The sequence below is a fragment of the Phocoena sinus genome, chromosome 4 (genome assembly GCF_008692025.1).
Source record: "Phocoena sinus isolate mPhoSin1 chromosome 4, mPhoSin1.pri, whole genome shotgun sequence".
In the NCBI taxonomy this organism is placed as follows: Eukaryota; Metazoa; Chordata; class Mammalia; order Artiodactyla; family Phocoenidae; genus Phocoena; species Phocoena sinus.
Genome location: NC_045766.1, coordinates 102,452,588 through 102,479,302, shown reverse-complemented (window position 1 = coordinate 102,479,302; position 26,715 = coordinate 102,452,588). Strand labels below are relative to the sequence as shown.

The 26,715-nt window shown below is 37.5% G+C and overlaps 1 protein-coding gene across 3 annotated transcripts in view; it reads right to left on the bottom strand.

The window, feature by feature from the left end:
* Positions 1-13,391: 13,391 nt before the first annotated feature.
* PROS1 (protein S) overlaps positions 13,392-26,715 on the bottom strand; it is a 57,531-nt gene continuing 44,207 nt past the window's right edge. For 2 of the 3 annotated variants that reach the window (XM_032631676.1, XM_032631674.1), the window contains 5 exons: positions 24,401-24,568; positions 22,920-23,088; positions 19,223-19,371; positions 16,949-17,174; positions 13,610-13,855 (listed from right to left, as the gene is read on the bottom strand). In XM_032631676.1, coding sequence (XP_032487567.1) covers positions 13,713-13,855; positions 16,949-17,174; positions 19,223-19,371; positions 22,920-23,088; positions 24,401-24,568 — 855 coding nt within the window. In that variant the 3' untranslated portion in view covers positions 13,610-13,712. Of the gene's footprint in view, positions 13,856-16,948; positions 17,175-19,222; positions 19,372-22,919; positions 23,089-24,400; positions 24,569-26,715 lie in introns of all 3 variants that reach the window. The other variant, XM_032631675.1, reaches the window with a different exon arrangement.

The window sequence follows — 26,715 nt, the reverse complement described above, 5'->3', positions numbered from 1 at the left end:
TTTCTTAATAATTAAGTTTAATTGTGATAACTTTATTATACTTTACCTTCGTTCTTTCTTTCCTTCCTTCCTTCCCTCCTTTAGACAACGAATCACCCCAAATTGAGAAGGTGGTCTCAGGGAGCAGGATTTATGATTTTTCCCCCTTTACCTCTTTTTGTGAAGGTGTATGTGTATGCTTCTGTGTAAGATTTTCTCTGTATAGCTTTGCTTCCAACATTTGTCCTAAGGTTCTATCCGTCCCTTTTTTTTTTTTCTAAATATTTTTTAATTCAATAACTATATTATACTTTATTTTATTTTTACTGTATCATCTTTCTTTCTGTCTTTTTTCCTTCTTTCCCTCCTTCCTTCCTTCCTCCCTCCCTCCCTCCCTCCCTCCTTTCTTTCCTTCTTTGCTTCTTTCTTCCTTCCTTCCTTTCCTCCTTTTCTTCTTTCTTTACTCATACTTCTACTAATTCTCCCTACTTTTTCTCCCTTTTATTCTGAGCTGTGTGGATGAAAGGCTCTTGGTGCTCCAGCCAGGAGTCAGGGCTCTGCCTCTGAGGTAGGAGAGCCAACTTCAGGACACTGGTCAACAAGAGACCTCCCAGCTCCACATAATATTAAACGGTGGAAATATCCCAGAGACCTCCATCTTAACACCAGCACCCAGCTTCACTCAACGACCAGCAAGCCACAGTGCTGGACAACCTATGCCAAACAACTAGCAAAACAGGAACACAACCCCACCCATTAGCAGAGAGGCTGCCTAAAATCATAATAAGGCCACAGACACCCCAAAACACACCACCAGACGTGAACCTGCCCACTAGAGAGACAAGATCCAGCCTCATCCAGCACAACACAGGCACTAGTCCCCTCCACCAGGAAGCCTACACAACCCACTGAAACAACCTTAGCCACTGGAGACAGACATCAAAAACAACGGGAACTACGAACCTGCAGCCTGCAAAAAGGAGACCCCAAACACAGTAAGATAAGCAAAATGAGAAGACAGAAAAACACACAGCAGATGAAGGAGCAAGATAAAAACCCACCAGACCTAACAAATGAAGAGGAAATAGGCAATCTACCTGAAAAAGAATTCAGAATAATGATAGTAAGGATGATCCGAAATCTTGGAAGTAGAATGGACAAAATGCAAGAAACAGTTAACAAGGACCTACAAGAACTAAAGATGAAACAAGCAATGATGAACAATGCAATAAATGAAATTAAAATCACACTAGATAGGATCAATAGCAGAATAACTGAGGCAGAAGAACGGATAAGTGACCTGGAAGATAAAGTAGTGGAAATAACTACTGCAGAGCAGAATAAAGAAAAAAGAATGAAAAGAACTGAGGACAGTCTCAGAGACCTATGGGACAACATGAAACGCACCAACATTCGAATTATAGGGGTTCCAGAAGAAGAAGAAAGAAAGAAAGGGACTGAGAAAATATTTGAAGAGATTATAGTTGAAAACTTCCCTAATATGGGAAAGGAAATAGTTAATCAAGTCCAGGAAGCACAGAGGGTCCCATACAGGATAAATACAAGGAGAAACACGCCAAGACACATATTAATCAAACTGTCAAAAATTAAATACAAAGAAAGCATATTAAAAGCAGCAAGGGAAAAACAACAAATAACACACAAGGGAATCCCCATAAGGTTAACAGCTGATCTCTCAGCAGAAACCCTACAAGCCAGAAGGGAGTGGCAGGACATACTGAAAGTGATGAAGGAGAATAGCCTGCAACCAAGACTACTCTACCCAGCAAGGATCTCATTCACATTTGATGGAGAAATTAAAACCTTTACAGACAAGCAAAAGCTGAGAGAGTTCAGCACCACCAAACCAGCTTTACAACAAATGCTAAAGGAACTTCTCTAGACACGAAACACAAGAGAAGGAAATGACCTATAGTAGCGAACCCAAAACAATATATAAAATGGAAATAGGAACATACATATCGATAATTACCTTAAATGTAAATGGACTAAATGCTCCCACCAAAAGACACAGATTGGCTGAATGGATACAAAAACAAGACCCTTATATATGCTGTCTACAAGAGACCCACTTCAGAACTAGAGACACATACAGACTGAAAGTAAGGGGATGGAAAAAGATATTCCATGCAAATGGAAACCAAAAGAAAGCTGGAGTAGCAATTCTCATATCAGACAAAATAGACTTTAAAATAAGGACTATTAAAAGGGACAAAGAAGGACTACTACATAATGATCAAGGGATCGATCCAAGAAGAAGATATAACAATTGTAAATATTTATGCACCCAACATAGGAGCACCTCAATACATAAGGCAAATACTAACAACCATAAAAGGGGAGATCAACAGTAACACATTCATAGTAGGGGACTTTAACACCCCACTTTCACCCATGGACAGATCATCCAAAATGAAAATAAATAAGGAAACACAAGCTTTAAATGATACATTAAACAAGATGGACTTAATTGATATTTATAGGACACTCCATCCAAAAACAACAGAATACACATTTTTCTCAAGTGCTCATGGAACATTCTCCAGGATAGATCATATCTTGGGTCACAAATCAAGCCTTGGTAAATTTAAGAAAACTGAAATTGTATCAAGTATCTTTTCCGACCACAACGCCATGAGACTAGATATCAATTACAGGAAAAGATCTTTAAAAAATACAAACACATGGAGGCTAAACAATACACTACTTAATAATGAAGTGATCACTGAAGAAATCAAAGGGGAAATCAAAAAATACCTAGAAACAAATGACAATGGAGACACAACGACCCAAAACCTATGGGATGCAGCAAAAGCAGTTCTAAGGGGGAAGTTTATAGCAATACAAGCCCACCTTAAGAAGCAGGAAACATCTCGAATAAACAACCTAACCTTGCACCTCAAGCAATTAGAGAAAGAAGAACAAAAAAACCCCAAAGCTAGCAGAAGGAAAGAAATCATAAAAATCAGATCAGAAATAAATGAAAAAGAAATGAAGGAAACAATAGCAAAGATCAATAAAACTAAAAGCTGGTTCTTTGAGAAGATAAACAAAATAGATAAACCACTAGCCAGACTCATCAAGAAAAAAAGGGAGAAGACTCAAATCAATAGAATTAGAAATGAAAAAGGAGAAGTAACAACTGACACTGCAGAAATAAAAAAAATCATGAGAGATTACTACAAGCAACTCTATGCCAATAAAATGGACAATCTGGAAGAAATGGACAAATTCTTAGAAATGCACAACCTGCCAAGACTGAATCAGGAAGAAATAGAAAATATGAACAGACCAATCACAAGCACTGAAATTGAAACTGTGATTAAAAACCTTCCAACAAACAAAAGCCCAGGACCAGATGGCTTCACAGGTGAATTCTATCAAACGTTTAGAGAAGAGCTAACACCTATCCTTCTCAAACTCTTCCAAAATATAGCAGAGGGAGGAACACTCCCAAATTCCTTCTACGAAGCCACCATCACCTTGATACCAAAACCAGACAAGGATGTCACAAAGAAAGAAAACTACAGGCCAATATCACTGATGAACATAGATGCAAAAATCCTCAACAAAATACTAGCAAACAGAATCCAACAGCACATTAAAAGGATCATACACCATGATCAAGTGGGGTTTATTCCAGGAATGCAAGGATTCTTCAATATACGCAAATCTATCAATGTGATAAACCATATTAACAAATTGAAGGAGAAAAACCATATGATCATCTCAATAGATGCAGAGAAAGCTTTCGACAAAATTCAACACCCATTTATGATAAAAACCCTCCAGAAAATAGGCATAGAGGGAACTTTCCTAAACATAATAAAAGCCATATATGACAAGCCCACAGCAAACATCATCCTCAATGGTGAAAAACTGAAAGCATTTCCACTAAGATCAGGAACAAGACAAGGTTGCCCACTCTCACCACTCTTATTCAACATAGTTTTGGAAGTTTTAGCCACAGCAATCAGAGAAGAAAAGGAAATAAAAGGAATCCAAATCGGAAAAGAAGAAGTAAAGCTGTCACTGTTTGCAGATGACATGATACTATACATAGAGAATCCTAAAGATGCTACCAGAAAACTACTAGAGCTAATCAATGAATTTGGTAAAGTAGCAGGATACAAAATTAATGCACAGAAATCTCTGGCATTCCTATATACTAATGATGAAAAATCTGAAAGTGAAATCAAGAAAACACTCCCATTTACCATTGCAACAAAAAGAATAAAATATCTAGGAATAAACCTACCTAAGGATACGAAAGACCTGTATGCAGAAAATTATAAGACACTGATGAAAGAAATTAAAGATGATACAAATAGATGGAGAGATATACCATGTTCTTGGATGGGAAGAATCAACATTGTGAAAATGACTCTACTACCCAAAGCAATCTACAGATTCAATGCAATCCCTATCAAACTACCACTGGCATTTTTCACAGAACTAGAACAAAAAATTTCGCAATTTGTATGGAAACACAAAAGACCCCGAATAGCCAAAGCAATCTTGAGAACGAAAAAAGGAGCTGGAGGAATAAGGCTCCCTGACTTCAGACTATATTACAAAGCAACAGTAATCAAGACAGTATGGTACTGGCACAAAAACAGAAAGATAGATCAGTGGAACAGGATAGAAAGCCCAGAGATAAACCCACGCACATATGGACACCTTATCTTTGATAAAGGAGGCAGGAATGTACAGTGGAGAAAGGACAGCCTCTTCAATAAATGGTGCTGGGAAAACTGGACAGGTACATGTAAAAGTATGAGATTAGATCACTCCCTAACACCATACACAAAAATAAGCTCAAAATGGATTAAAGACCTAAATGTAAGGCCAGAAACTATCAAACTCTTAGAAGAAAACATAGGAAGAACACTCTATGACATAAATCACAGCAAGATCCTTTCTGACCCACCTCCTAGAGTAATGGAAATAAAAACAAAAATAAACAAATGGGACCTAATGAAACTTCAAAGCTTTTGCACAGCAAAGGAAACCATAACCAAGACCAAAAGACAACCCTCAGAATGGGAGAAAACATTTGCAAATGAAGCAACTGACAAAGGATTAATCTCCAAAATTTACAAGCAGCTCATGCAGTTCAATAACAAAAGAACAAACAACCCCATCCAAAAATGGGCAGAAGACCTAAATAGACATTTCTCCAAAGAAGATATACAGAATGCCAACAAACACATGAAAGAATGCTCAACATCATTAATCATTAGAGAAATGCAAATCAAAACTACAATGAGATATCATCTCACACCAGTCAGAATGGCCATCATCAAAAAATCTAGAAACAATAAATGCTGGAGAGGGTGTGGAGAAAAGGGGACACTCTTGCACTGCTGGTGGGAATGTGAATTGGTTCAGCCACTGTGGAGAACAGTATGGAGGTTCCTTAAAAAACTACAAATAGAATTACCATATGACCCAGCAATCCCACTACTTGGCATATACCCTGAGAAAACCAAAATTCAAAAAGAGTCATGTACCAAAATGTTCATTGCAGCTCTATTTACAATAGCCAGGACATGGAAACAACCTAAGCGCCCATCATCGGATGAATGGATAAAGAAGATGTGGCACATATACACAATGGAATATTACTCAGCCTTAAAAAGAAATGAAATTGAGCTATTTGTAATGAGATGGATAGACCTAGAGTCTGTCATACAGAGTGAAGTAAGTCAGAAAGAAAAAGACAAATACCGTATGCTAACACATATATATGGAATTTAAGGGAAAAAAATGTCATGAAGAACCTAGGGGTAAGATAGGAATAAAGACGCAGACCTACTGGAGAACGGACTTGAGGGTATGGGGAGGGGGAGGGGTGAGTTTTGACAGGGCGAGAGAGAGTCATGGACATATACACACTAACAAACGTAGTAAGGTAGATAGCTGGGGGGAAGCAGCCGCAAGGCACAGGGATATTAGCTCGGTGCTTTGTGACAGCCTGGAAGGGTGGGATGGGGAGAGTGGGAGGGAGGGAGACGCAAGAGGGAAGACATATGGGAACATATGTATATGTATAGCTGATTCACTTTGTTATAAAGCAGAAACTAACACACCATTGTAAAGCAATTATACCCCAATAAAGATGTTAAAAAAAATAATAATAATAATACAAGGAGGAAATGTCAAGAAAAAAAAAAAAAGTAGGTTTTAGAAATATAGCTTTTACTGAATGACTTAAATAAGAACACTCCTGAAAAACAACAGGAAATTTTATTTCATAGTGGGCATCTACAAGGGGTTGCCAGGACCTCTTCTTTGAGGTTGCCTGGACTCTCATCCCCATCCCACCCACCTTGCTTCATGGGAGATGCAGATTTCTGTGATGCATCTTAGAATCACCCGTAGGGTCTTAAAACTCTCTATTGCCCAGACTGCACACAAAACCAGTTAAAAGAGAATCCTGGGCTGGAGCCTGGAGGCTGAAGGCTGGAGTCTAGAGGCTGGGGGTAGGGGTGGAGCAGAGGAGGTGAGTGGTCAGTGTGTTTAAAGGTCCACAGGTGATTTCACTATGCAGCCAAATTTGAGAACCACTAGTTTAATGTAAGCCCACTTTGCCTTCACACCATTGTTGATTGGTTTGGTATTGAGCACCTAACCCAGGCTGAGCCAATCAGATCTTTCCCTTGGAATTCTGAAACTGTAACTGAAAGGTAATAATGATTATTACTCTGCCACATCTGAGCTGTATGTGACTTGAACATGTAAATTCAGAAGCAGTTGGCAGCCATGTTCCATAATGTATCTGAAGAACTGAAGACACCAGTAGGTATTGTTAGAGCAAAATGTAGTTGCTCAGAAAGAAACAGAAAAGACAAACAACACTAAGGAAATTTCCTTAGTTCACTATAGCAATCCAAGCTCCAGGAATAGTCTTTCATCCCTTGAATTCCATAAATTAACCAAATACCTTTCAAAAAATTCTCTTTTTGCTTAAGCTAGTTCCAGTTGAGTCTGTTATTTGCAACCAATGGGGTCCTAACTCATTTATGTCAGTAGCAGTGCAGCATTTAGTGTTAAGTATGGAGAGTCTGATTTTTGTTTAATATAAAGAGCTGTCTAACAGTCAGAGCTGACTGTGGCAGACATGGAAGTGTGCTGTTTAGACCACGTTCAAGAGAACCTGCTACAGGGAACAGAGTTGACTGACAGCCCCATTCCTGGCAGAATGTCAGAAGATCATCACCCCTATCTACTTCTATAGAGGATTACTGATGACAGATTTCAGGGACACTTTGGGGTGTACACTCTCTAGCAGCTACCTGGCCAAGAGCTCCAACTCCAGGGCACGGAACATCATCTCCACACCAAGTTATGGTTGCCACCATCCTCACCTTGGATAAACTAGCTGAGCAGCCTCTTCTTCTTCCTGCCTCATTCTGTGTTTTTCTATCTCTTATTCTTTCTGACTTTGTCTCTATGTCTCTCTTTTCTATAATTTTCCTTTCTCATTTCTTTAACGTTTTTCCCTTTTAATTTTTATCATTTTCCTCATTTCCTACTTTGTTTTCTCAGACATACTCATCTTTTATTTATCTCTATGCCTGCCTCTCTTTCTTCTTTTTGCTTCTGGCACTCCTTCCCTCTTTCATTCCCTTTGTAATTTGTTCTTTCTGTATGCTTGGCTCATCTTCCTTTGCTCAACCTAATTTTTTTCTCTTTCTGTATTTAACCTGGTCTTTTCTTCTCTGTTTCTCTTTCCTCTCTCCGTTCGTTCTTCTCTCACCTTTTCTTCTTTCACCTTTTTCTTTAAAATTTCTATTGCTACTTCATTATCTCTGTCTCTCTTTAATCTCTTTGTAGATCTCAACTTGTCACTGCCTACTTTTATTTAAGTGTCTACAGAAAAGTAGATACTTCTTTTTGTATTTTTTTCTCTATCTCTACCTTACCTTCTTCACCCAGTATCTTTTTGTATTCTTTGCTTCCTCTTTTTCCCCTCCTTTATTCTTTATTTTGTATCTTACCAAATGTTTCACTGACTCTGTTTTTGTATCCTTATCTTCTCTCATTTTCTCTTTTCTTCATTGTCTTTTTCTCTCCTACTGGCTTTGTGCACATACACACATACGTACCCCTATTCCTCTCTATCCTTTTCTTCTGTCCCTATTTCAAACTCATTGTTTTGCTTTATGTTTGTGTGCACGTGCTTGCACGCATGTGTGTGTGTGTGTGTGTGTGTGTACACATCCACATGCACACAGGTGACAAAAGAATGGGGAGAAGGGTGCATGAGGTTAGAGAGGTACTCGGAGCCTGGATCTGTGGCTTGTTACTCTGGCTAACCAGGGGAATCATCTGATTTAGTTGTCTGGGATGGGGCCAGTGAATCTAATAAGCATTTGGGTTGAGATCCACTGGTTTAAAGATGAAAGCCCTTGAAAGCTAGGATTAAATATATGTACTTCAAGCAATGACTGATAAGGAAACAAAAGAGGTTTTGAGGATTATAGTGAAATAAGATCTCTGTGTGACAGATCATCTGAAAACATTGTGGAGAACAGGACTTGGAAGCAGAGAAACGAATGGAAATTCATATCTATCTTATTGGGCCTAATTCAAAATAGCACCTTACTAGATTTCCATTTGAAATTCATTTCTTCCTCCCCATAACCCCCTGCAAACGCCTGTTTGTTGAAGCTCTTGCCAAACTTGGGTCCATATCTGAATTACTTCTCCATTTGTCTGCTATCCCCTAGACTGTGAATATATTGACAATAGGAGTAGGGCACTTTCTCCATTGTTTTCCTAGGACAGTATCAGCCCAGAGTTCTAATTACAGTAGTTCCTTGGTATCCAAGGAAGACTGGTTCTAGAAGCTCCCCAAGGATACCAAAATCCAAGGATGCTGACGTCTCTTATATAAAATGGTTTCATATTTGCATATAACCTACGCACACCTTCCTGTATACTTTAAATAACCTCTAGAGTACTTGTAGTACCTAATACAATGTAAATACTATGTAAATCGTTGCCAAAGTGTGGCAAATTCAAGTTTTGCTTTTTGGAGCTTTCTGGAATTATTTTTTCCTGAATATTTTCCATCCTTGGCCGATTGAATCTGCCTATGCAGACCCTACAGATACAGAGGGCCCACTGCATGTAAGTTTTCAGAATCATTATCAGCATTTGCTTAATTGAATTAAATAATACACATTTGTCTCAAAACCATTAAGTTGATAATATTGTCAGCTAATACTCAATGAGACACCAGGTTATATGTAGAGCTGGAGACAGAATTTGTTCACACCAACAAGATAACATTTACTAAATGATGGGATAACTAGTAAGAATACAGGTGCCCTATAAAGTTTTGAATTTGGCCGTGGACTCTTGAGCCAGACATCCTGGGTTTGAATCTTACCCTGACAACTTGCTACATATACAAAAAAGTCTAAGACTGTGCTATTTTCTATACCCAGCTCTTAATTTCTGTGGCTACCTTGTACATGCCAAGTTGGCTCATGAAGATACTCATCTCTGAAGGCTGCAGCCTCAGTCCCAGTGTTCAATATGCTTTATTTAATTACATTTTTATATTTATTATTTATATAATTTATTATTATTTTATGTTTATTATTTGTGAACTCCAGATAATAATGTTAGATCCTTCTTACGTCAGCTAGATATTGTCCCAATCTTCCTTCTCTTCAAACCAATTTAGAGAAACATCAGAGTTAAGCAAGTGGTTTTTCCATCTGGAGACTAGTTACAGAATGAGATTTCAAATTCCACCATTTGAAACTTGAACAAGGAAGAGAATGTCTCACTAGTAAACTGCAAATTTTATCATATTATTTCTCTCTTAGAATTAGGGTTATTTTTGGAGAGGGCTTCTTGTGGGAAGTAGGTTAGCAAAAAATGAGTCTGTAAGTCCACTGGATGCTATTCTTATCCACAAGGCAATTGCTAAACCATGGCAGGTCCAGAGCACTGCAGAAGTGGTTGACTGTGGCTCAGGAAACACCTCACAGCCTCAGTGCTCTGCTACTTGTTTCAAACCTCTGTAAGCTCAGTTCCCCTCTATTTCTGACCCTCTTAGCTTCACATATCTTGGTTCAATCTGCTTTGGTAATCTGGCCTTGCATTGTTTATATTAATATGTACCAGAAAGCCTCATAGGGTGCCTCCCATGTAACTGCCCCTCACCTTCACACTCTGTAAACATGAACACAAGATAGCCATGGGCTGGAACTGGACCCAAGCACATCACTGGATGAACCTCTGACAAATGGCTCTTCTATAGGAGAAGATCCAATTTTCAAATAAAAGTTCTCTGCTAAAGCTTGAAGCCTGGTATAGCAAGTAACTCATGTGCAAGATTAGTCAATTCAGTCTCATTTGTAAAAAACAAACTACTCCTATATAGGAGCAATGATTAAGTTTTATTGCTTCAATTTCTGAGGATGACCTAAAAAGGACCAGCTTTGTAACTCCAAGGAACAGGAGTTTGAGGTCTACCATGGGCCTAATTGAGTATTATCACTTCCTATTCAGTTGAACTTAGCTCATCAGACATTTTACTACCTTTGACTCCATATGCACAGAGTAGGTGCTCGATGAATATTTGTTGCTGGACGAATTAGAAATTTATCACACTTGTCCCTAGAGGTTCCAGAGTCCCTGTCTTCTCCCAAACTCATGTTATTAATAGCAATATCAAGACATCTGAAGTGAAATTATTTTAAATATCACAGTCTTCTTCTATACTGACCATAAAGATTAAAGGCCTAAGGGATTTCCAAAAGAAATAAAGGCAATTATTAAACAGACATACAAAAAAAGTCTTCTCTCCAGCAATAATACCAGTTCCAGAATGAAAAGAAAATTGGAAATACTCTGTAAGGCTCACATATGGTGACTGAGACTGCAAGTACAATTTCCAACAGGAGAATGAGGTGAATAACTCTGTTCTCACAAATTAACCATTATTTTCACTAATATGTAACCCATCTCTGCAAATGGTAAGGTCTAGGGGAAGTCTGCAATGACCCCGTCACTTAGATTTTTTTCATGACGCAAAGCTCAAATAGCACCAAATATCCTGTTTGGCCTTCATGAAACCACTGTTCTCTACTACTCTTTAAAAGTAGGAATCTGTATATCTTGGCAAAGATCAAGAACAAAGATCTAGACCCCTTCTCTTTCTAAGTCATATGTAAGTGCATCTCAAGATAGATATAGTTTATAAATGAGTCTCTGGAGCCTCTATGAAGATCACTGCATGTTGGAAAGTTTCTGTTTTTCATGGGAAATGTGAAATTGATCTCCATAGCTATCCTTGTATCTGGGCATAATTAAATGAGAATCAGAGAACTCCTCCCCAAAGAAAATTCATTTTTCCCTTTCTTCCTTTTTTAAAAATTTTCATTTACTTTCAGTTTTACTACTTCCTTGCTTTTTTACACCACTGTAATTATCAATAGTTGCTTGCTGAAATTCATCAACCATAGTACATGATGGTTATCAGGAGAGAAGCTACATCCAATAAGATTATCTAGGGCTTCCCTGGTGACGCAGCGGTTGAGAGTCCGCCTGCCGATGCAGAGGACACGGGTTCGTACCCCGGTCCAGGAAGATCCCACAGGCCGTGGAGCAGCTGGGCCCGTGAGCCATGGCCGCTGAGCCTGCGCGTCCGGAGCCTGTGCTCCGCAGCGGGAGAGGCCACAACAGTGAGAGGCCCGCGTACCACAAAAAAAAAAAAAAAAAGATTATCTAGCACAATTTCTGGCACGTGTCAAACACTCAATACATGTTACTTTTGCTTTTCTTCTCTTTCTGAGCATCAGTCTACAACTCAACCATAACTATTAATCAAATATTTGAACTTTATCTGTCTTTCCTAAAGAACTACTTGCTGCATGAAGAGTTGCATGTATATTTTTGTAATTTTATGTTCTGTTCAAAGACGTGATAGAAAAGAGATATTATTCATATAAATTTTTAAAATATCAGCAATTAATTATGTTTTACATGATGTAAAATATCTATAGTGGAAAAAGGTTTATTTTCTAAAACTGTCAGTGAAGCATCTGCTACATACCTAATGTGAATGGTAGGTTTGAGAGGGATAAAACTGCCACCTGAAATGCATTACCAATGCAAGTACCTAGCAATCTTACCTCCTTACTTTAAAGATATGATATTACAAAGACAAAATTAACTGTGTCCCTCTGTGGTTATCCTCTCATTAAAATCTGTTCTAGTTTTCATAGTTCCTTTTGTTCTTCAACAATCACATTCTAGGAACTAACTCTGGCAACTGAAGTTTGATTCAGGAAAAACTATGAACGTCCACATTACTCATTCTCTCATTCATTCTTTCCATCCTTAGGTTCTGCCTTTTCTAATCTATAGCTTGTGTGACCCACACAACCAAATTTAAGGAAAGTACCCATCCCAGGTTTCTACACGCATTCTAACACAATCTAGAATCTCATTCTCATAAAATCCAATTACTAAACAGTAAGATTCATGTGTTGCTCTCATGAAAATTTGTCCCACTTATTTTCTAATTCAGTAAAGCTACTGGTTCAAATGTACCAGGTGAAAGAAAGATGAAGTCTTAGCTGGTTCCCCTGAGGGACTGTTTTGGAATAAAGCTTTAAGGGCTTCCACTTGATTCATACTTAATAGGCCAATGTCTCTTCTGCCTTCATGAGGAAAAAACGAAAACAAAAAAGTATCTGCTCTGATCAATAGTGTCACCAGCAAAGCCCATTAACAATTTCTCGGTAATAAAATAAAGTCTAACCTTTTTCTTTTCCTTTGTGCTCAAGTTTCACTTGTTCACAGGGGGCCGCATGCTGAGGCCTCACACTTGCCCTTCAGACCAGAGTTCCTCCTAAGAAACAACCGTGCCAACACCTTAGTTTAGGGGCCCATGTGCAGAAGCGCCGAGCAGGACCCTCAGTTCAAGATGGCGGCGGCGGGCCATGTGCAGAGATGCTGCGCCAGGCACTGCGATCTGGAGCGTGAGCAGCACAGCTGTGCTGGCCCGGGGAGAACCCCACCCCCTCCTGCTGAGATCCTTGTAAAGCAGCCCCGCCCACGGCCTGTCGGGAGAGTGTGCGCTGCGTGTGCTCTAGAGCGGCAGCTCCCACCTCTCCATTCTCTCATCAGAGAACAAAGCTTTCCTTTGCTTCTGAACCCAACTCAGTCTCCTTCTATTGGTTCAAGCTACACCAGGCAGAAGGTCCTTTATTAGGGACTGACTTGAGAGGGACTGGTAACAGTGGTATTTAGTCACGTGTACTTTTGTTTGGATTCCAACAAAGGTTTAACTTCCTTGCCTTCCCACACACACACACACACACACACACACACACACACAAAAGATATTTAAACACTAGTTCATGATAAAATTAAATTTTACAAACATAAAAATGAAGAAATGTCATTTGTAGCAAAAAATTCAAATTAAAAATTTTTGTAGGTTTCATTATTTAATTTCTAGACAGAACAGAAGAATTTTTTTAATGCAATTTGTATCACAAGAGAATCTTGTTTTCTTGAAAAAGGACCTTTTTAAAATTCCAGGTTAAAGTACCACGAAATAATCAAGGTCTGAACATCACAGGTAAAACCCTTCAGCTATTATTGAAACATAAGTATAATTACACACTGGAAAAAGATATTATCAGCAGAGAAAAGACGCCTTAAGTATTCTTTGTCTTTTACCAAACTGATGGACACGAGTGAGCTCTAATATCATTATGTTTAGAAATGGCTTCATCCAGATCCAACTGTACACCATTAATGTTCACTTCCATACAGCCATTATAAAAGGCATTCACTGGTGTGGCACTGAATGGAACATCTGTAAAAATAGAATATTAAAATATTAGCCCAGGATTAGCATCTTACTTGCTTATAGTTAGAGGAATTATTCAGACTGCCCATTTCCAACCAAAATCTAATCCTAAAGGAAAAGTTAATATTGTAATTCTGTTCAATAAATTCATATTAAGTGACTCCGGTGTATATAAGGTATTGTGCTTGGCACTGAATTCAGCATAGCATGAGTTCCTATGATTGCGTAAACAGTTCCAGCCAAACCTTAGGTAAAGAAACATACTTTAAAAAGAGTAGAAAATAGCGTATTCTTCCTTGTGATGTTCTACTTTATTATTTCCTCTTTAAATCTGAGCAATAGTTTAAGCATTATTAAGTCATTTTTTCAACTCAAAATTAGAGTTACTTGAAAAATTTTTTTAAATGCCACAATAAATATATCTCTTATTTTTGCTGGAATTCTATATTTTCCAACGAAATAGTGTCTTGCTGAGCATATGATAGCAGGTCGTGATAGGGAATTCACTTTTATGTAATGTTTGGTGTTCTGAAAAATAACAGTTTTAATAATACTTCAGTAAATAGGGCCTCTAGGCCTTTCTACACTTTCACTCTCCTTATCAAACTTAATACTTAGGCGACACCCTTGGATTCCTAAGAACTGTGGTTCATCTTCAAAACATCCATCTCTCTACTTGCTTCCTCTTTTTTTGGCATCTCATCTCCATAAATTTTAATCCCAATGGATATTCGTCAGCCCTTATTCTTCCTCCTCAGTGTCTTATGCAAAAATATATATATATACTTCAAATGTCCCACTTCGAACTTGCCAATGTAGTGAATAAGTCCATACTTTTCTATGGGCTCATAGCATTTTTTAAGAAAACCTTTCAAGTCTGGCTGACTATCATAGGTTATACCACTCTTATAAATATCCTCAGAATCATCTATTTCCCCTGATTTTTAATTCATAACATGCAATTTAACATGCCTATTTTGCATATCAATTAATTTACCCATCCCACAGTTCACACTCTCAATGTCTCAATTTCCAGTTCTCCTCAATTTTCCCTCACTCTTTTTATAAACACGTCTTGCCTAAAGTCAGTTCTCAGCGCTGTTGCCAAAGTCCTGGAACCACTGAAATTCTGATATTTTCACTTCTTTTGAACTCTTTCATTGTTTGTTTGATTTCCTAAAATTGCATTCAACTAATTTGTGAATAAGGTAGTAGGTGGATTTCAATGCAGAATTCATTCATTTGAACTGTAATTTTACTTCCTAATAATTAATCACGTTAATGTAACTATGTATCTATATCTATCCATGGATCTATCAATCCATCGATTTATAACTTTTGCAGCCTATTTACTTCTTTTTTCTTTTTGTATATCTTGGCCGCGCCGCATGGCTGGCAGGATTTCAGTTCTCGACCAGGGACTGAACCCAGGCCATGGCAACGAAAGCACCGAATCCTAACCACTGGACCGCCAAGGAATTTTCCTACAGCCTATTTACTTCTATTCCCCCAAAACCCAGATAAAATTTCCATATATGGGAAATGAACACACTGAGCAGTTAAAGTAACTTAATGAAGGTTACTAGAAGTCTAGACATCAAACTCAGAATTCTCCCCATGAGAATAACATGCAAATGGTATTTGAAAATGCTTCTAAAAAATTTTCTGCCTCAATTTTTTTGTCATTTAAAGAAAAGTGTTGATGGCAATTTTATGTTTTCCAATATTAACTATTTTTCCTCCAGTTTTCCCCATCTTGGTAAATGGAATCTTCACCCATGCAACTGCTCATGCCAAATACCTAAGAGCTTCTTTCAATCATTAATTTCTATTAACTTTGTTTCTCACATACATCTCCAATCTATTCACTGTATATTATCTTCACTGCCATCACCCTAGTCCAGCAGCTTCCTCATCTGCAAAATGGAGATAACAATAGTACCTACCTCACAGGACTACTTTAAATATCAAATGGGTTGATACAATTGAAGCACTCTGAACAACGCCCAGACTGTTTATTATGCACTAAATATGAACGATGGCAGTATCGTTGTCACTACTGTTATTATTACTGCTTCTCCATCTGAACTACTTCAGTAGCCCCCAACTCATCTCATCCACTTTTGTCTCCCACCTGTCCATCTCCATCCATTATGCAGGGGAATTTTTTAAACTTCATTATTGATAGACCACTTCCTTGTAAAACTTGTTAATGATTCTCAAGGCTCTAATGATAAGATGCACCATCCTGAACCAGGTCTACAAACCTCCCACCCACCCACCCATTTCACAGCCTCCTCTTGCAGTACCATCCCCCTTGCCCAATGTGCTCTCACCATACTGGTCTTCTATATATTCCTCAAGCATGTCAACCCCTTTCCATTTTGCCATGGACACTTTTACCTGCATACTAGCTCCAGTCTCCACCCTGATCACCTGGTTAACTTCATTTAATCCTTCAAATATCAGATTTGTATCTTATTGCCTTCTTCAGAGAGCTTGTTCCTGGCCCCCATAACCAGATCAAGCCTCATTTTCAGGCTCTAATAGCAACCCCTACTTTTTTTTCATAGAAGTTATGAATTTGTTTTTATATTTTCCTAATCACTTGTTTAATATGTACCTCTGCTGCTAGATTGTAAAGGCCTTAAGAGGAGAGATCATATCCATTTGTTTATTGCTGTGTCCCTACTGCCTGAGACATAGGTTCTTAATAATATTGGGTGACTGATGGTTGAATTGAAGAATAAATATTAAACTCAGAAGGTAACTGTGAGGATAAAATGAAATAATAAACCATTTCTGGCTAGGATAGTCAAATGCCGCAAAGCTTGGTTAGCTTCAGTTTACCATTAAATAAATTAAATAAAAATGTACCAATAAAATGTTCATGCAAACCCCCAGAAAAAGAATAATGGATACTGGAATTTTCTCTTCCCTTCTGATGCCCCTTTACTCTACATATGCTGTATATATATAGAGAGAGAGAGATAGATAGATAGATAGATAGATGCTGCTTTACTACAACTACATATTTAAAATACTATCAATTTCATTAAAAATATACTTTTTAAAACTGAAGAAAAAGTAAGAAGATACCTGGAAGGCCACCCAAGTAAGTGGCCACTGTTTCTTTCATTGCTATGTCCAAGATGGCAAATTGTCTTTGAAAGTCTTCAGAGTGGAAGCTGTCTTTTCTATTTTGAGTCAACAGCTCCAAATTGTTTCTGTTGACTCTGATTTCCAGAAGGGATTGTTGATTAGAACACAGACTTAGGGCCTCTATCCGAGCTATTACCATATTTTCAACAGATACCAGGATATCCTGAAGAACAGAGCAAAGACTCAATATAAACAAGTACTAACGTTAATGCTGCTTAAGAGAGACTTTAGTTTGTGAAATTCAAAAACAGAATTTCAATGAGGTGGGGAAAAGTATGATAGAGCTTTCAAATTTATTTAAATGAAAAACTACTATTATCGTAATCATAATTTTAAAATACACATTAGTTTTAAAAGCTCCAGGTTTAGCTAAGATGTACATGTATAGCAGGTTCCGAAAATTCAATAAACAGCATTGTCTCACCAACAATGGGAACCAAAGTAGTGTCTTAAGCAATACATTTCTGTTTATGAGCCTTCCTAATTTCAAAACCTACATATGGAAAAGGAAGGAGTTGAATCATTCTTTGTTGGGGAAAAGACTTGGAAATTTTGAAGTGCTTTAGTAAGCACATGCCAGCAAGACTGAAAGGTTTATCTGTGCCACACAAGAAATCCTGTAGACTTGGGACAAATTTTATGAAGTCTCTGAGAAAGAAAAACCAGGATTGCCAGCAGTAAGTTACAGAGTATTTACCAGAAGGTTCTCTCTCTCTCTCTCTCTCTCTCTCTCTCTCTATATATATATATATATATATATATATTTTTTTTTTTTTTTTCTGAACTTTTCAAACTGCTGATACACTAAATTACTCAACTTGTTGAGAGTCATCTATACATCTAGCTTCCCGGCGTGTAGAGGAAATATAAAAAGAGAGAAAAAATAAAATCAAAACGAGGGAGACGGTTGTTATGATGCTTCCCAGATGGTAGAAACATAGTCTGAAGTGTTTACTTAGGAATCCAAGATACCAATGCGAAATGAAGCCTATACTTCCCAAATACAGCTCAGCTGAGGAAATCTGTTACTGTGTTATACACATGCATATCTTGAACTCAGGAAAAGTCAGCTGAGAAAATGTTCCAGAATGATCAATATTATGTGGAATAATGTTATGAAACGTTGTTCACAGATCATAAGAAGGCAATCTGACACACCAAAAAAAAAGGGGGCTGTGGCCATGAAGACAAACACAGAAAAGATAAAATAAATATCAAAGACATGGCACTTGTTAACCTCCTCTACCGTGTGAATGTAGTGTTGAAGGCAGGATTTCCATTTTGCTTAAGGAACAAAACAAACAAGCAAAAAAAAAGCTGAAACCCAAATGTAGCAAGCTCCTGTGGTCACTGGAGACAAAAGCTCAGCAGGATCTTTTTAGGTTGCTTACAGTTAACCATCAGAAACTGCCCCCATCCATCCTTTAAGTGGCAAATAGCAACCCTTTTGATCACTACAGGCATTATTCAATTATATGTCTCTTTCTAAAAGCCACAGAGAGCATCCAAGCCAACCGCGGCACAAACGAAAGCTGCTTGCTGTAACTTGGAATCCCCCCACTGTGGATGACACAAGGACAGAACTATTAGCCTCTAATAGAAGTTGAATAATACAGATCTGATAACTCTCATGTTTTCTTTTATCCAAGAGTTTTTTCCCGTGCTTTCTCCTAATTTCAAGGCAGAGTTGCCGGCAGGAAGCCAAATAGACTGGTTTTAGTTTTCTGTAGTCTTTCCTAATTTACTTATGGGAGAAAAGATTAAGAGCGCCAGAAAACACAAAACATTATAATTAGGCACTGAACATTTCAGAGTGGATTGCAGTCAGACTCACTTCTATTTTGTTAATACATACAAATTCCCATGATATTTCAAAGATTCTGAATAAGGGCAGATCTCTGGGTAACCAGAGAAGACTCCAAGCAACCTTTGTGTGAGTCTTTCTAATCGGAGCTATAGATGCAATAGGCTTTTCCATTCCCCCCTCCCATCCCTTTACTTCTTGGTTCAAACCTTGGAAATAATCCAGCAAAAAAGTAACAATAATGAATATTTATTGAATCTTTAATGATGTGCTAGAGGCTGTGCCAAATAGCTTATATAAGTTATTTAATTTTCAAAATAGCACTTTGAGGTAAATACTGCAATTTTATCCATTTTACGGATTAAAAAAAAAATTACAAACCAAGGATCATAAAGGTTTAAAGTTACCTGAAGCTCTTCAGTGGCGGAGTCCACCAAGGACAAGGCAAAGGGCACTGTGTTACTGGAAACCAAGGCCAACATAACACCGGTGCCCGACGATGGGCGAATATTCAAGGACGCATTTACTTGCCAAGCCTCAGGATTGGATACATTCTCTGTTTAAACAATGAAACAGAAGCAGGATCAATGTCCTCCTAAGGTGCACCAGAAGGAATTAAGTATAATCTTATCAATACTCAAAGCCATCTTTGTGTGATACTGAAGATTTTAGTCCTCTTTTTCAATGATCCATGTAACCAAGGCACAACAAAGCAAAAGAAAAACAGTTTTTAATGCAGGCAAGAAACATGGATGGAGCCTCATCCTTTTGTTCTTCTTCCTACAACAGAATTCTGGATTGTGGTGTTCAGGATTACTACAATTTTTTCCATTTGCTCTTTAATAGCTCTTCCTTCTGTCTTATATATTCTCCCATGGTCAAATCTCAGAGTAGTTGTATTTTAAAGTACACATTAGAAGAAAGTTCAACACATTTATTGTACTATTTCTGAGGGAAAATTTGGGTATAGCTGCCACCCCCCACCCCACTTCTCTTCCATATAGGGGTCAGATTAGAGCAATGGGAACGCAAAGTATGATTTCTATACATAGGGGTGTGGGATGGTGTAATGGTAGAGACATACTCTGAAGTCAATAGTTAACTTTGAAATTCTAATAGGAACTCGTGTGATTCTCTTACATAATACTTAACATTCTTTCTCTTAATTACTAGGTCAATTGTCTACCCAACTAGAGTGCAAGCTCTACATGTCTCTATCATCACTGTCTTCCTCAGCAGTCCCTTAACAAATATTTATTGAATTAATATGATTTCAAAATAGTTTGATTTCTGAAAATATTAGTTTACAATCTGAATGCAGTCTTCGTCATTCAACATAAAGTAATGTATAACAATAGCCCAAATACTATTTGGAGGCTTTAAAAAGGTGAATGTGAATGGAGAAAATAATTTTCCTTTGACAAGATGTTCTTCCATTTAGCCACATCTAATACTATAACATTTTTCACTATAATCCTTTAATTCCCACGCAAGAGGAAAAAAATGCATATAATCATTTTGAAGTAAGTAAATTTACTCTAAGATATTAACAAACTCAAACTAAAATGAACATGCAAATGTACAGAAATAATGTAACATTAAATATTAATTATAAAGTAGGTCACTTTCATATTATCTGTGAAATAACTAATTACTTATGAAAGTAATTTCTTTCAGGTGCAATAAAACTCTTATTTTCATTTTCTTTCCAGAGATTTTTTTTTTGTCCTTTGAACAAATTGTGGGCCTAGTTTTTGCCTATGTCCAGTCATCAACTCAATTTAAACTTTTTTTTAAAAAAATACCTTCATATACAGAACAGAGCTAAAGTTAAAGACGTATTAATTTATGTTAGGAAACAGAAAGCACTAGTGTAAGATGCTTTCTTAAAACTGTAGCAATACTTTTTAAGGCTGAAAATAAAAAATTTAAAATATGTTTTTTCCTTAAATCAGAGATATCAAATCAACACTAAATTTATAATACAAACTGTTAGTAGTTCAAATAATGAACTCCTAAAACACAAAAAGACAGAGACGCCAATAAAATAATTAAGATACACAAATACCTAATAAACATATGGTGAGATATTCAACTTCAGTAGAAACTGGGATAATAATTAGAACTACAAGATTTAATTTTTCAACTCTCAAATTAGAAACAAATCCCAAGCATAAACTTTCTTCTCTTGGTTAAAGTACAAATTGATAAATCATCTTTGGAAGAGAATCTGATTGAACAGTAGGAATTATACCTCTGCATAACCTTTGATGGAGAGAATCTGAGATTCACTCCTACAGAATTAATCACATGAGGGTACAAGGATAAATGTCCAAGGATATCCCAGAAGTATATTTGTAAAGTTAAAAACCTGGGGTCGGTTTGGCAAGAGTTCCTGTTCCTATTAGACTATAGAAAACTGCGGAGAGTACTCGTTCCCATTCTTAAAACAACAAAAGACCAATTATCTATATAAGTACAACTTTTCTTGAACTATCACCAAGAGCCGAGGTTGCAGAACAACTGACTAGAAACCTAAAGGAAGACAGATGCTTCGAGGGAGAAACAGGAGGAGAGTACTCTCTTACCCAAGGCAGACAACAAACACTATACAATTTGGTAAAAAGCATGTAGGTAAAAATCTTAACAAAACGCTAAAGTCCAAGTAGGGGCTGGTGTGAGAATATAGAAGCCAGGGAAACTGCAAACACATGGGAAATTCATACCCATTCAAAGGATCTTACTGGGTGCTCAAGAGAAAAACTGGGAGAAGAGAAAGAGATTAGAGAAAGTTTCCTTCCTAGTACAAGCCCAAGGGGAGAGGAACAGCAACCTGCAGGAAAGGCACAAAGTCTCACCCAGATCATTCTTTGCCTGCTCTAAGCAAGACTTAAAGCATTAGGGGAAAGGCAGCAAAACCTTGTTGCTGTTAGGTCACGTCAAAGTCCCATTACACCTACAGATTAGGGAATGAAAATAGCAAAAAACAAAACAACAACAAAAAATCATTTACCCTGGGGAAGGAGCAGGAATACACCTTGAGTCCTGACCATTAGATATCTCCCTTACTGGTGGGCAGGAGGGGGGACAGTGGAAAGTCCACACCCCTGAGACACAGGAATGTTAACACCTGTCTAAGACTGAATCTGCACCAGAACATTAGAGAATGCTCCTCTGACCCCCCAGACCCCTCTAAATTGCTAGCAAATGTCAAGTAACAACTAAGAGCACTTCTGGGAGTGAAACAAGACCAGAGAGAGACACTTTCTTGAGGCGAATGAAAGCAATATCTAAAGCTGAGGGTGGATCAGTTATTAAGAAAAATCCTCTGGCCACTACCCTAAGCACAAGGTATATTAAAGGAATTTGAAGGGTAGTCATGGAAACAAGAAAACCGAAGCAGCTCAATTCTTGACTAGATTGATTCAAGTCCCCTCATTAAGTGTCTAGCAAAAGGAGAGCTGTGCTCATCTCCAAATGTAAATATTACTTATCTCAGTCTCTACTGTTTTATCTGACACCCACCTTTAAACAAAAATTATTAAATGCAGAAGGAAGCATGGAAAAATGACCCATAGTCAAGAGAAAAAGCAATCAATATGACCAGATTTAGATATGACACAGATATTGGAAATGTCAGACAAGGAATTTAATTATGATTAATAAGTTGAAGGCTTGGGTGGAAAAGATGGAAAACACGCATGAACAGATGGGAAATTTTAACAAAGAGGTTGATATTTTAGGAAAGGATTAAATGGAAATGCTAGAAATAAAGATGAATACCTTTGATGCATTAATCAGTAGACTCAATACAACTGAGAAACTGGTGAACCTTAAAACAGGTAAATTTAATTTACCCAAAATGAATCAGATTATGTGCCAATAACCTTTAAGTAACAACATAAGCATATTCAACTACATTTTTTTCTCCCAATATACTTGGGAAAATTCTATTAAAAATATATAACAGTATGAATAAGCCTAACACTATATCTGGCACATAGTAAGTACTCAACAATGTTTACTGAAGGAATTATTGCTGTTTGTTAATGAATAAATTTAAACAGTAATGAGAAAAGAAAGATAAAATGGGAAATCACTTACTATAATCTATGCTAAATTGAGCAACTCCAGAACCAGGATAGTAGGAACCCTTCTCCACAGTGACAAGACAATGCTTATTTTGTTTTTCTTGAATGATTTCCTTTACTCCTGAAGCTCCTTGATTCATCAAATTCCAGCCTCGAATACATCCATCTAGACGAGGGTTAATCTAACAATTTAAAATATAGATCAATGAAAGCATTTTAAACTTGAAAAAGACAGACTCATAAGTGAAGTGGCTTAATTGATTATAGATACAGGTTTTCATTTAGAGGCAAAATTCTTTCTTTGATGACATTTTAAAGTATTTAACATATTTTGAATTTTATCTAAATTTTGTTCAAGGTGTCCTTCAGATGGACAGTCTTTTTCAGTAAAAGTGAGCTTATGCCATCAGAGACCTCCACTGCGATCCTAATGATTTTTAACACCTCAAGCCCCACCTGCCTCTTCTGCATCATCCAGCACTAACTCTCCTGCTCTCGAGTTCCATATATGCTTCTAGCTGTGCCCCTGGGTTCTAAGCTGCTTTCTGTTTTTCTTTAACTGCATTTACAACTAGGTTTGTCTTGCCATCAGATACTAAGCCTCTTCAGGAACAAAAGTGTTTGCATTCTTCAGTCTCACCAAAGCAACCAGCCACATTCAAGACATGCAGCCATTTCATAAATAGTTGATTCTTTTTGAATAATTTATTTTACTTTTTAAATGTCTTGATTTATCAATTTCAAAGGACAGGTATATTCACTCTGACATGAGTTAACTAATTCAGGTTTTATATCATATCACAGAAATCTCTTAAAAGCTAAGGTAACTGAAAGATGGATACAAAATGGTCAATATTTAAGTTAAATCAGCAAGTGTAAATTTGGCAGACCCATGACTTCAAATGAAAAATTTTAAACTCTTCAAGGTCATTGATTAGTCTCCTTCATGAAACCTTTTCCATAGTAGTTAGTCAAATACCACATACAGAAAATCATCTGTTATATCTAACTTCAATTTATGACAGGCTGCAGTTATATTCCCACCAAAGATTTTTCTATTTAAAACATTCCACCTTATGTGCTATTCTTATCTCCCAAATTTTAGTCCTAAAACAGACCTAAGAAAGTTCTTTGACAGGCTTCTACAAAATCATGTAATTTTGGACTCAAATATATGTATTTATATGTTTAATGGCTGAGTATGGACTATTATGATGTTAACGTTGAACTGATACTCGGAGAAGTTTTGAAAATCTACTCCTCCATGAGTAATGCTGGGAATTTAAATGGGCTCAAAAACACTACATTCATTTTCTTATTTCCTTAATATAATTTCAAGGGTTGATAATGTTATTTTTCCACGTTCAATTCAAGTTTTCACAGTTGGTATGTTCAACAAAATAACTTCATTTGACTCTCAGAAAAACGCATTTTCAAATCTATTACAGATGAAGGAATTCATCCATGATGAATGATATAAGCTTGGATCGTTACCGGTCTAATGAGTGCATTCTCCACTTTCCGAGGTATTCCTGCAAAGTATACTTTGGTTTCTAGAAACCCACTGGTAGGCTTAAAAAGGCTTTCAGGTTTATTTATATTCATTACAGCTTCTTTAGCTATTTTTACACTAATACTCTGTTCTAATTCTTCCACGGAGACCTATAATCAAAAAGACAAAAATTATCAAACAACCAAACATTACTGCATTTCATTTGAAACACCACAATTGAAAAATCCTGTTATTATTCCAGTATATAATTTTCCAAAGTAATCATTTTACTGTACTTGTTAATTTGTTCCAACATATTTGAAATGTCACATTAGTATAAAGGTGATAAAAATGTGTTTTAGTGTGGTAATTCTTGATCGAAAATTAAATCAATACCATATTTTAAAGTTTAAACATCAATATTTTTCTATTATATTTAAACACCCATTTATAATATATATCTTTCAACACCAGTGTGCCATAAAATTAACAGTTTTTTTTTTTTTTTTTTTCTGTATGTGGGCCTCTCACTGTTGTGGCCTCTCCCGTTGCGGAGTACAGGCTCTGGACACACAGGCTCAGCGGCCATGGCTTACTGGCTTAGCCACTCCGTGGCATGTGGGATCTTCCCGGACCGGGGCACAAACCCATGTTCCCTGCATCGGCAGGCGGACTCCCAACCACTGCGCCACCAGTGAAGCCCAAAATTAACAGTTTAAAAAAAGAAAAGTGGAGGCTTCCCGGGTGGCACAGTGGTTGAGAGTTAGCCTGCCGATGCAGGGGACGCGGGTTCGTGCCCTGGTCCGGGAGGATCCCGCATGCCGCGGAGCAGCTGGGCCCGTGAGCCATGGCCGCTGGGCCGGCGCGTCCGGAGCCTGTGCTCCACAGCGGGAGGGGCCACGGCAGTGAGAGGCCCGCGTACCGCAAAAAAAAAATCGTAGAAAACTTTTAAGTGCCCTTATTTTGCATTTGTCTGATAGTATAAATATGAAATCAATAAGGTAAATAAGTTTTTAATATAAATTAAGAGAAGTTAGTACATTCAGTATTCTGTTCATTATGCACAAATTATATTTTATTTCAAAATTCAAAAATAGTTGAGGTCATAAGAAAGCACATTAAATTAAATTGGGTTTTTCCAATTTTGAAAGTAGTTTGGATTTCTAAAAAAGGTTGGAAGTAGTGGTAACCAACAATTTAAAAAAATCTTCCCTGGACTTCCCTGGTAGCCCAGTGGTAAAGAATCCCCCTTCCAATGCAGGGACCGAGGGTTTGATCCCTGGTCGGGGAACTAAGATCACCACATACCGCAGGGCAACTAAGCCCAGACGCCACAACTATTGAGCTTGTGAGCCTCAACAAGAGCCGCGTGCCGCAAACTACAGAGCCCACGGGCTCTGGAGCCCGCGAGCCACAACTAGAGAGAGAAAACCCGTGCGCTGCAACTAGAGGGAAGCCCGAGCGCCGCAACGAAGAGACCACGCGCCTTAACAAAAAGATCCCACATGCCACAACACAGATCCCATGTGTCGCAAATAAGACCTGTTGCAGACAAAAAAATAAGGAAAATAAATAAATTAAATAAATAAATATATTTTTAAAAAATCTTCCCACAAAGGCAATTTGAAGAACCACTGCTGCAATCTCCTTATGTAAAACTGTAGGACTCAAAATGCAAACTCTTCGTTTACTTATCAATCAGGGAAGCCAAACAATAGGCATATTAAAAGCACTACTACAGGAAGGAAAAAACTATGCTCTCAAGTAAATAAAATAAATTTGGTAACATTTACAGATTTAAAGTTGGTCAAGGCTCTGTCCTTAATATAACCAGTCACCATCATTTTATTCTAATGATTATTCCCTCCTTGAAAGATGTTAACTTAGCCTCCAGGACCTCCGTCTGGCTTGCTTCTCCTCACACCCCTTCTCAGTCTTCTTTGCTGGATCCTCTTCTTCTCAACCTCTATAATAAGCCCCAGAGTTCATCCCTCTAGTCATGCAAATATTTTTAAAGGGGGCTTTATTGCCCCACTCTAGGGCAAATTTGGGGGTGGTGGGCACTTTTAGTTTTCACAGTAAGAGGTATGCTGACATTGCAAGATGCTAGGTACACCCTGCAATATGCAGGATAGTCATGCAAAATAAATAATAAAATATCCTACAAATTTTTTGAAACTTCCTAGTAGATATTCATGTAGGGTATACTCATGCTTATAATTACCTGTGCTTGTGTGTAATATAAACACTAAATATCTGTTGCACCACTTCAGCATTCACTGAATTTTTCAAGAATGTAATAATCTTGTAAACAAAG